The 12449-nt window shown below is 36.8% G+C and overlaps 1 protein-coding gene across 1 annotated transcript; it reads right to left on the minus strand.

Annotated features, from left to right (window-relative positions):
- Window positions 1–1172: 1172 nt before the first annotated feature.
- On the minus strand, window positions 1173–9914 carry LOC148958771 (uncharacterized). The gene is made up of 2 exons (XM_089111178.1): window positions 6965–9914; window positions 1173–6148 (listed from the first exon to the last, which is right to left on the minus strand). Exon 2 carries the CDS (start codon window positions 6143–6145, stop codon window positions 5711–5713), a length of 435 nt encoding a protein of 144 aa, XP_088967304.1. The 5' UTR covers window positions 6146–6148; window positions 6965–9914; the 3' UTR covers window positions 1173–5710.
- Window positions 9915–12449: the final 2535 nt, after the last annotated feature.

Consider the following 12449-nt stretch of genomic DNA (forward strand, 5'->3'; position numbering starts at 1 on the left):
GGCGCGGTTCCTCTGACAGTGTTGTGGAGGCGAATAGTGGTATAACTGTAGTCAGATGGATGGATAATGGGATAGTGCAGCTGATCTCCAATTACATGTCTGGGGAAGATGGCCCTGCAGCCAGAAGATGGTGTAAGAAGCAAAGAGAATATGTACAGATTGAACGCCCACTGATCATCCATGAATATAATATCCACATGGGTGGAGTAGATTTGTGCGATATGCTTTTATCTTTGTATAGAATTGGCCACAAATCGGTAAAATATTATATGCATATTGTCTTTTATTGCATTGGCATCTCCATTGTTAATGCTTGGTTGTTATACCGAAGACACTCTGGTCAAATGGATATTCCAAAGAAAAAGCAACTGACACTCCTGAAATTCCAAGCCCAAATTGGTCATAGCCTGGCAAATGCAGGAAAGATATGTAAGCTAAAACGAGGAAGACCTTCCAATGATGTCTTGGAAGTACCTTGCAAACAGAGAAGACCTCCTAGTGTTGTAACACCCACAATTGATATTTGCAAAGATAAAGTTAATCATTTTCCAGAGTTTCATGAGAAGCAAAATAGATGCAGACATTGCAAGACAGATTTTCTCATGTAATGTGCACCAAGTGCAAAGTGTACCTTTGTTTGGTGAAGAAGCGCAATTGTTTCGCAAACTTTCATTGAACATTTAAAGTTGGACTACACATAGACTAACTGTGAAGTTATTGTTTTAATTTCCAAGTGTTTGAAAGAGTTTCTGAATACTAACAATGAATCTCAGCCATTTCACTTGCATCCTTTATGTGGCATATCTTAGCTACGCTATTCACGGGTCAACTGTTTTTCAGGGGTAGACCATCAGAAAATTTGGATGTGATAAAAAATTATGATGATGTCAAACTATTTTTTCTGGTGAATGTTGGGCTCTGACTAGTCCCCCAGTCTGTCCACTTTAAATGAGCCTCTATACTTAACTTATTTTCTAGTGTTAGTAGCAAGAAAGAAATTCTGTATATGTTGGTGATTTGCCTTTCATGCACAATGTTGTTCAAAAACAACAAATTCAAATGACGTCATCCTGATGTCATATCTAAAAATATCTTGTTTTTTGGCATCCACATTCCAAAAACAGCAAAATGAACCATAGTAATATTTTTTATCTCAATAATTGAATATAAAATGAATGCTCTATAATAGCTCAGAGAACAAATTTATTAGAAAAAATAAACATACCTTGAATTTACAGTGAAAGAACTTTCAGGACTCAAATGTTATTACATAGAAATGGCGTCAGGAAAGAGTTAAAACGCGCAAAAATAATTTCCAATTTCAAACGCGATGTATCTTAATGGAATCAACAAAATACTTGCTACAAAATAACAAAATAACAACAAAATATAATGCAACAAAATAACAGTAAATCAATCAATCCATAAATGTCCAGTATGTTAAAAGTCCTCATTGAAGTCCAATTATTATGAAAATATATTTCAATCCATTCACGGCCAAGTCGCATAGAAGAGCACATGTATTCTTCTATTCTCCTCCCGAATCAAGCACGATGGCGGAGGTGGCACTCTTGACTAATAATACATTATTAAGGGTTATTTTAGTTTAATTTTCTTTTTTATTAATAATCTTGCTTGTTTTATTAAGATAAGTTTAATTAATGATCTTGCTTCGTGAAGCCACAATACAACTAGGCTGTTTCATTGTATTTTGTTTGCTTGCATGCTGTTTCCACGCTGTCCTATTCTCACCACTATGTTTGGTACAGGCTTGCTGATGAAGAGGTGACTGACGAAGTATGAGTACCTCTACTGGTTACCAGGTATGCTTACCAGGCTGTTTTGCTCTGGTGGCTATAGCTTGGTCTTTTGCAGTGAAATTTAATACTCGTGTGTATTTGAGCAGTCTCACTTCTTCCAATATTTCAATTGGTCGCCTCGAGCTTGTGCCTGCTTAGCAGAATTCTTTCCAGTCGCAATAAAGTTGCAACAGTTTTGGGCTATAATTTCACAATCTTTAGTTTGTTAAAAATTTTTACTCAAGGGGCAAGTTTTCTTGTTGCTTGATAACATTTATTCTGACTTGCGCCACGTAGTATATCTTTCTACTATTTCTTATTATGAACAACCATGTGTAATTGAAAGCTTTTTCGGCAAGAAATTAAATGAATTATTAACTTTTGGCGCTTTTTTTTTAGCCTTCCATCATTATTTATTCCTCTATTTAAGCCATGCTATAAGAATAGCGGTTTTAGTCTGAGAATGAAGGCTCTTGAGACAAAAATACTGCTGTGATAATGCCTTTGTTGCAATTCATCTTGCAGGTTTTTATAGTTGTTGTTAAAGTAACAACTTTCTTGCCTTTCAAAGTTGTTGTCTTTTTCTATCTAAAGACTGGTCCATTTTGCTCAGTTTTGCTTGATAATTGGGCGTAGTTTATTTTTGCTCTTAATATTTTTGTTACCTCTGATGATGCTGGCAGCTCGGGTATGTGGGCATTTCGTAACCTTGAACGTTTCGTGGATATGTGGCCCGAGCATAGTGAAGTTCTTCAGAATTGTGGTCAAAGAAATTATACCTTCTTAGAGTGTCACGTTTTTCATAAGTTTCTCGGGTGAGCAATGAGATTGTTGCACTTAAAGAATTTTCCTTCTGGAATTGTTGTTGGCAGTGCTCCTCAGATTAAAACATTTTCATGTTTTGCTGGTGTTTCTTTGCATGGTACGGAATCTACCTTTCATTGTTGCGTCGGTTTCTTTCATGATGGGGGTCAACCATCTTCTACTGGAGATTTATGTTTGTTATATCTGCCGTAAAATCACATTTTTGTTATGCATGGTGTCTTAGACCCTTTGTTAGCTTTTTTGTATACCCATGGTTATTAAAGGGGTATTTGGAATTGAACTAGACTTATAAGCTGCTTATCACCCCCAAAAATGAGTTAGGTTTTTTCGTTTTATAGAGAGGACATTGCTAAGACTAGTAACAAATTTAGTAATGTAGGATAAAAAATTCAACATTTCGGTACATTGACGAGTTGATCAGTTGACGTTACTTATGTTTTTAAACCTGGGGATGTATTGCTACATAAAGCTTACAATGAGCCCTAGTGTTCAAAATTTTTATGATAGCAATAGCAAATAGGGGGCGAACCTCCTCCTTCCTGCCCTACCCCGATTTTTAACTCTCGGTAGTGATCCTATATGAAAGATTGATGTTAAGGCGTACTACACATCTTCTTGTTTGATACCATAGTGATATGGCTCCAAGCAGTTGTAACTACTCTGGAAAACATCGTAAATCCCAAAGGGTTTTAAGTCCTTCGATTCCTTTTAAATATCAAAAAAGACCCTTCTCCCCTGGACTTTACCACCATCCCGTTTTGTGAAATAACCTTTTTTTAATAATAGATATTTAAGGGGTATTTATGGTGAAATAACCGTTTTTGTCATGATTGTTTTGCTCAAGGAGAGCAGGTATGAATGATTGTGTTTGTTCGTGTTGAGCATGAATTAATTACTGTGCTTCTTCATGTTGAGCAAGTTTAAGAAACTGTTACATTGAATTATTTTAACTCTATCGTCGTGTTTTGCTCATGTCGAGCGGGCTGGTGTGAATGAGTGTCTCGGGTAGAGCTAGTAACAATAAGTGTCATTGCTAATAGTGAACCTTTTTCTGATTTGATATTTGAATTGCCTTTTAGTTTTGGCTCTCCTTTTTTGGTTCTTAGGGTGAATTTAAGATTTCAGACCCTTGATAACTTGATAATCTGATTTTTATCGTTGATGGGTTTTTGTCATTAGGATTAAGGTTGTTTAGTGTTTTATAAACCTCAAGTGCCAACGTTCTAACTCTTTGGATATGAAAATCTAGCATGTAAGTCTTTGTTGGATCATAAACAGTCCAAATAGGCAGGTGGCAATGCCCTCTCGCTATTTTTCACTAGTATGCTCGCCTAGAGCTTATATGAATGATTGTGTTTGCTCATGTTCACCAAAATTGAGTTGTTGCTAAATTACCTTTCTATTATTCTATGATTGCTTTTGCTCATGTTGAGCAAGTTACGAATGAATGCGTTTCTAATAGAGCAGGTATTTAATGAGTGTGTTTGCTCTTCTTTTGCAAGTTTATAGTATCGTGGCATTATCTTTTTAATGTTCTATGGTTGAATTTTGCTCACGTTGAGAAAATTTGAGTGAATTAGCTGCTTGTGAAGAGCAAGTATTATTGATTGTGTTTGCTCATGTTGAGCAAGTTTAACTTGTTGCTATGATATATTTCTATCATTCTTTTGTTGAATTTTGCTCATGTTGAACAAGTTTTAAGTGAATGAGCAGCTCGTGTAGAGCTAGATTTAATGATTGTATTTGCTCATGTTGAGCAAGTTTAACTTCTTGCTATGGGATATTTCTATCATTCTTTTGTTGAATTTTGCTCATGTAGATCAAGTTTAAGTGAATGAGTTGGCTCGTGTAGAGCTAGTGTTAATGAATGTGTTTGCTCGTGTTGAGCAAGATGAAAGTTTTGCCATATTACTTTTCCTTTATTCTATGATTGTATTTTTGATCGGGATGAGCAAATTTTTGAGTTATTGAGTTGCTCGTATTGAGCAAGTTTAATTATTGTTCTAGTTCTATTGTTCTATGATTGTATTTTTTGGCTCATATTGAGCATCTTTGAGTGCGGAAGTTGCTCTAGTTTAGCAAATTTTAAATTATGGATATATCATATTTCTATATTCTATGATTGCATTTCGATCATATTTGAGCAAATTTTGAGTAATTGAGTTGCTCGTGTTGAGCAAGATTAAATTATTGCTTTACTATATAATTCTATCATTCTTTGATTGTGCACTGCTCGCGCGTAGAGCAAGTCGTAATGAGTGTGTTTGCTCATGTTGAGCAAGTTGAAGCATGTTGCTTTTGCTCATGTTGAGCAAGTTTGAGTGTGTGAGTCTCGCTCTAATTTTTGAGTGACTAAATTTTACCCTCTCAGGTAAAAAAAAAATCCTCTCAGGTAGAGGAAAAGTTGGGGTACTCTATGAGGCAGAGAGTTTATAATCGTAATCGCGCTCTTTTGAGGGATTGAATAAAACGTGGTTTCGTCGTCTTTGGGAGCATTTTCCATCGCTGGTATGTATGGTGAGTGGTTTATTTCGTCATTTTTTTTGTTCTTGAGGCCACGTTTCCCAATGTAGGGTTAGGGTCAGGAATGGGAGAGAACTCTTCGAGCTCTATGGTGGGGAAAAGAAGCTTTTCCTCTCCATTCCCTCCCAATTAACTCAGTTTTGGTCAAAGTTGAAACTTTTCTTCAAGAAGAAGCTTCTCGTGTTGTAGCTGCTTGATAACATCATCCTTTCTTTTCAATTGCATTTGAAGGTCACCAATAGTCATTGAAGCTGATTCTTTCACTTCATTTGCAACTTTTGCTATTTTTGCCTTAAGTCTCTGTTTTAATTTATTTTTTCCTTTTTTAGCCTTTGAAAGTTTTTTCTTAGTGTCTTGAAGTTTTAAACCAAGTTCAGAATTATCTAGTGTTTGTTTCAACTGATTCAGCATCTTTTCTTTCGTTTTATCTTCTGGTTCAAAACCCTTGTAGCATTTGAATGTTTTTCAGCCTTACTAACTGATAGTCTGGCTTTACGCTGGACAATGTGTTTCAGGCGAATTTCCTGTAAACTCTTTCTGAGAACATGACAGGACTGACATTTTCACCCTTGCCTAGTTTTCAACGGCGAATAAGTTGAAGGACCAACAGTAACTTCAGGAGATGTCACAGGTATAACATTGCTTTCAGAAGAAGGAGCAACTGTAATTTCTTTTACTGTCTCAGCAGAAGCAAAATTCTCATCAGACACCATACTTTCTGTAGTTTCTAGGAGATCTACATTCTCATTCTCTTTAACTGTTCTCTTTATTTTGCTCTCCAACTGATATGCAATACTAGAAAAATTACTGGAGAACAAATTTTTCAATATTTGGATTTTCTTTGCAACACTAGTGTCACCATCACTGTTAAATACTTTCAAAATGTGCCCCTTTCGAAGTTCTTCTAATTCACCAAGGACAGCATATTTGTCCTCATAATGTTTTCTTGCATCACCAATTTTGCATGGAGGAATCTTCTTTTTCTTGGTAGTAGCCATGTTCTAAAGCAACAATTAGAAGAAATCATATTCTATCTGGGCTGCAGCAGCATTTTTATGATTCTCAATAAAATAAGTCATCATACCGTAAATGCTCTATTAAGCCCTGGGGGGGGGGCCTTATTTAATTTTTGAGGTCCAAGATTTTTTAGGCATAATAGAGAGGAGGGCTTATTGGAGGGGGGGGGGGCTTATACCAAAAATCAAAATCAAGGATGTGAAAATGATTTTTATTATCCTGTAATCTAAAAACGAAAATGTATAACAAAACAGTGGCTAAAGTCTAATTGTTAAATCACGGAATTCAATGAAGTTTTAAGTGTTTCCTCATCTTCGTCTGAATCAGTAATCAAAGCAGCAATATCTTCCTGCAAAACATCATCATCTGGTATTGCTTCAAAAGGATCAATATCACTCTCAAACACATGAAATTAGAAACTGGCAATATTACGACTAATTATATCTTAAGCTATCACTAAATCATTGCACTTTACTCTGTAGTCTTTCTTGTATAATAATGAGGGGCTTAATAGAAAGGGGGGGCTTATTTCAAATATCTGCTTAAAAAGGGGGGCTTATAAGAGAGGGGGCTTAATAGAGAGGGGGCCTAATAGAGCTTTTAAGGTATTTGCCGTTATATACAGCACCAACATCGAACTGACATCAACCAAGCAGATAATGGCCACCATGATGAAATTAAACCGGACTAGAAATTTTTCGCAACATCAAAAACATCTTTCGCATCGATAGAAATGGCTGTAATTTACTATACTAGTATACTTAATCAAACTATAAGGAAAATTTGATGAACTGACCTACCTTTCATAGATTTTTAGGTGCTCAAAGTTTTCCTTGGCGAGTTGACGATCACGAAAATTGGAAATACTTGACGTAGAGAAAAAAATTGAAAACGAGGTCACCGACACAGCCTTCCTTGACGTCCTGTCGAAAAATGATGCGAAAATTTCCCAGAGACACCAACCTACACATTTTTTCGAGGGATACCTTTGAAGATCGATGCGGGAATTTCATGTACCTACAAGTAGGTACATTTTCTTGATAAATAAACATTTCAGATTCTTGTTTGTCAAATTCTTGACAAACATTTCAGCAATATATTCAATATGACTAAATAAATCCGCCTGTAGACATCAGCGTCTGGATTGATCCTGAAATGAAAAGAAGCGAATCATAATTATATCATGAATCTATCAAACGCATCAAAACGTGCAATGAGCGAAAAAATATATATGACGCAAAGTAATCAAAAATACATCAAGTTTATAGGCTTCTGTACACGCAAACAGTGAGGGTATCCATCATGAAAATAATAGTACGTAAATAGAGACCTAAAAGATACTATAAACTAAAATAAATAAGAAACTTACCGAACATCAGTAACTCGATGCCAAACCAATCCAACCACGCCACGAGGCTTGAACAACCCCCGATAGTTCTACCGATCCATCTGCGAATGGTATAATATCCTATCAACAAACAGATCAACGGCTCACATTCAATTGATCAACAATTCAATTAAGTATTTCCAGTATTACATGATAACCCATTCATGTAAATTTCTAAAGATCGCACAAGCATCTTCCTCATCGCGGCATGCCTCAGAACTAAATGAACCACAGCATTGAAATTGTTATGCAAATTAGTTCTATAAACTGACGCGCCATAAACGTTCGATGATTTGCATACAATCAATATGAACAAAAGAAATTTCCATTACATTGTTTAAAAATGAAGTTTTTAAAAACTGAACGAAGAACGGTTTGACTTGATTGTTTCTTTCTCTACTAATAAGATAAATGAGAAAAAGAGACGGGCCGACGATTGGGCAGACAGCAACATAATAATTCTTGAAGGTTTGAAAATTTAAAAATGTTAAAAAATTAAACCTTTATCGCTACACAAGAACCAATACCACCATTTGAATCGCATAAAAAATCAAAACCATGACGTCACAATGACATCACAGGCACACCCAATCTAGAAAATATCCATTCCAGCAGATTACCTTTGTAAAACCCTTGAAAATGAGCCCTTGACCCCTAATTTACTCTGTATAGTTGCCGAGTTATGGGAACAAAGCTTCAAAAGTCATATTACAAAAGGGGTATCGGGCCTAGTCAGAACAATTACACCAATACAGAAATGTGCCAAAACTTCAACTGGTCAAAGTGACGTCATTGCTAGGTGATACCTCAAAACCAATACCACCAATCGAAATCCGAGGTACCTCATGTATGATGAAAGTTATGGGCCCAAACGTTTTTCAAATACCGGCCAAATGTGCAAAATTTGGCTAAACTATGACAGGTACCATAAATTACTCTCCGCATCATCAAAGAACACTAACTTACCTATCTTTTCCACATATTAACAACACTAAAACTTGTTTTACAAAATAACAGCGAATTTTTAAAAATAGGCCTAAATTGGCCACTGTGACGTAGCTATGACGTCACTGTGACGTCAGAGCCACCCCCAATCTGAAAACCATTTTGACCATGATGTGTAGCCCTCATTAATTTCTTCTAGATGAGTCAGGTTTCAAAGTGGTACACCCACTGGTTCAAAAGTTAGGGCCAAAACAATTTTGGTGCACCCCATTTTTGTCCCTCTTTTTTGGTTTTTGGCACACAGCGGCGCAACTGTAGCCGGTACCGCCAAGCCCCTTCAGGAATCACAACTACACCATATAGCGACCACTTTCCACTTGATGGAACATTTTTCACTTGTACCACTCGGCTGGCACCCATCTGACAATATGTGGTACTTTTTGCCCCCTTCTGACGTCACTGTGAGGTAGGTGCCATGCCCACCCACGCCCAAACTCACGTCAAATGGTGCCGGTACTGAGACCTTCAATGTGCACCATGTCCCATATTTTTCACGTTTGTGGTTCAAAAGCTATGGACCAAAGTCAATTTTTGGCCCTTTTTTGCCCTACTGGACCACCTTCTGGCAAACGTAGCTTTGCACAGAGAGGTGGTACCCCCATCGAAACGTTGGGTCCCCGTTAGAACTAATGTTGGGGCATGTTTTGAGCCATTTCACCAGTCTGTACCTGCTGTAACTTAAAAGTTCAAAATAGCCTCAAAGTGCCAATAAAGAGGTCCATTTGCCCATTGTTGACGTCACTGCGACGTAGGTGCCACGCCCAAACACAATGCACATTGCATGAAAAGATGCGCCTTGAGCGGGGGCAGGATACCCCAAAAGTTTCATTTTGAACCTCAACGAGTTGCAGAGATATTTAGCAGAAACCAGAAATTTTTTGGCTTGGTGCGCTTCTTTTTGGCAATTTACCCTATGGCACTGCCCCCACCTCCCAGATTTTTTATTTATACATATATGGCCTCTTACAGATACACCCTCTAAAAAAAGAATTTTTCGAATCGGACATGCAGTTTCCGAGATCCCTTCTTTCGGTGGGTCAAAAATATCTGCACATGAATATAAAGCTGATGGAGCTGGTCTTTGCCTCTTGTAAAAGCTGGTATGTTTACTTTAGCACCATAGTACCAAACACATTCTTGAACTGTGAAACCACGGCCTGCAAGAACCAGATCACCTGGCAATAAATTCTGCGAAATTCCACAATTTTCAGTTAAAAATTTGTCTGCTGTTCTGTCTCCTCCTGCTTCTAATACAAAAGATATTGTCTCTTGTGGAGTAATTCCAATCAATATTTTACCAGTATTATGATGCTTATAGCTTGAAAGAGTTTTAGCCTTAGCTATCAAATTGGTGGGACGATCAAACTTCTGTGGGGAAAAACTTCAAAGCAGTCTAATATCACAGTCACTTTTTTCCCAAATGAAAATTTTAAAGCACTGTGGCAAATTCTGAAGCTAAAAGGGCAAGGCTACTTGAATTAGATATGTTATTTGGTAATTGAAACAGATTGGTAAGGGATAGATTACCCACAATACACAGTGAAATTATACAGTGAAATTATAATTGAAAGTAGTAGTTCTCTTCAGCTGGTCCATTTAATGACTGTGAAAAGCTCTCTGCAGACTGAGTTTGACTGCTTCCACCAAACCTCAGTCCAAAGCTTTGTGCTAATTCCCTGCAGGCTGTTGAGCTTTTGTGCTAATTCCCTGCAGGCTGTTGAGCTTTTGTGCTAATTCCCTGCTGTGGAATGAAACCTGAAGCTGCAGCATTTGGTGTGTTCATCCCGGAAATCATTTGAAACATTTGCATTTGCATGTTTATTTGCATTTGCATCATTCTTTCTTCATGTCGCCTCGCTTGTTCATTCTCCTCTTTAAAAATTTTTATCAAGGACTCAGCTGGATCCTGTTCAGGCAGTTTATTACAGTTTTTAACTGCATCAGTTATCAAATTTTTATGCTCCACAGCCTTCCTCTTTTTTTGAGGAACATATAAAGTAGGCTTTTTTGCCCATTTTCACAGGGGCTCGTTGATGTGCTGCTCGTTAAAGATTCTGTGGCACTTGGTTCGTTTGCCAGTTCCGGTTGAGCAGATTCCCTGCTCTGAATATAGGGGAAGAGCTGGGAAAACCATTTACCATATCCTTGCTTTTGTATGAAATCCTCTCTGATGCTTTTTTCAATATGGCGCATAAGCATCAAACACGATGCAGTTGCTCTGAACAAAAGTTGAGGTATTTGTATTGAAGGTCAATCTTATACAGAATGAATCAAAGCCTGAATAAATTGCAGGATGACCTCATCAAACTATCTGTGAAAGAGACTATGAATGCTATTAAAACAGCTCTAACACTAGAAGATGTTATAGCGGTTCTACAAAAAGATCTTCAAGAATATCAAGATCAACAAAAGGTAATCAGTAATGACCTTGTTAAGCTCATTGCTCCAAATGCTAAGCTGAGAGATAAAGTAGTACAACTCCATGAAATAAAGCTTTCTTGGAAAACGGTCTGAGTTACTTACAACAAGTTGAAAAAAGACAAACAGACTTAAATGTGCCTAAATGTGTTGTTTCCTTTGAAATCAAGCTTGTGGATACTGAATAGGGAGGAGTTCCGGCTGTTGGACTTAATATGCATCACTAGTGTTGCAGGCGAGTATGATGAAAGTGCACACTCAGGATGGCCTGTAGTACAGCATTCATTGATGTTGTCAATCTTGACAGGATTCTTCGTTTGTTATAAGAAGATGAGCTACCTAATGACTTAAATTTTTAGTCTGATGTTGATTCTTCTATTTCTGAGGTAGGCTATCTTTCTGTTCCTTTCCTTTGCCGGCCATTTTTCAAAATTTGGTGTTTTAATGGAACGCAGATGCAGGGAGAGGTACAAACTAACAATTAATATGCACTTTCCTGTTGAATAAGCAAATTGTCAAAAGCGAATAAATGAAAGGGGATTTCTGGACACAACTATTCTGTTTTCAATAACTGCAAAATAATATATCTGCGTATATAACCGAAACAGCAACAATCATTAAGGAATGGTAAGTTTTTGGCCTATTTCTCAAAAATATTGAGAGGTTTATTTTCTTTATATTTTCTGTACCCATATGACATCATTTTTGAATTTCTGATTTTCAGTTTTTATGAAGGCAGAAATTGCAAAAGAAAAATTAAACTTCAAATATTGTGTATGCCAAAAAATATCCCAGTCAGAATAAGGCTTAAAGCGCCTTGAAAAATGAAGCAAAGCAGGAAAAAATTCAACAGATGATGCTTCTTCCAACCCAGCATCATTACATCTGCAACATCTTAAAATGCTTATTTAAAATTATGCCATTGAACTTTAGGGATGGAGTTAGCTAACAGCATCTGGGCATATTTGACAAATTGCATTGTAAATAATGGTGTAGTCCACAATTTGGAATTCTGACTACCTTTGGTATATCGAACACACCACAGCTAAATCCCCAGCAGATAACACAGGAAGAAACAACACAGGTTCTGTGGTGATGTGTTAAACGTGGTTCGCTAAAGAAAAATGTTAGCAATTAACATACATGAAGATTATAAGTTGAGAATACTACAAGAAGCTTAATATTACAATATAATGAAAACGAATAATTATGAAAGGTTAATTAATGTTAGCAGAAGATAGATCTACGTATCAACCCAACTAGACTACAAAATGTTAAGTATGAGCTACTAATAAATAAAGTGAAAGATAACTACATAATAATACATACAACTTACAATCTATTAGTCCTCGTAGCCATAAAAATTTTGCATGACGGCCAAACACAGCATGTAGAAACTACCAGGCCAAAAACTGCATGTGAAACGATAGAAAACTTCCCCCAACACAGCGCAATGCAAGGCGAGTCAATAACCA

The sequence above is a fragment of the Rhopilema esculentum genome, chromosome 11 (genome assembly GCF_057945365.1).
Source record: "Rhopilema esculentum isolate cy_ngs chromosome 11, ASM5794536v1, whole genome shotgun sequence".
Lineage (NCBI taxonomy): Eukaryota > Metazoa > Cnidaria > Scyphozoa > Rhizostomeae > Rhizostomatidae > Rhopilema > Rhopilema esculentum.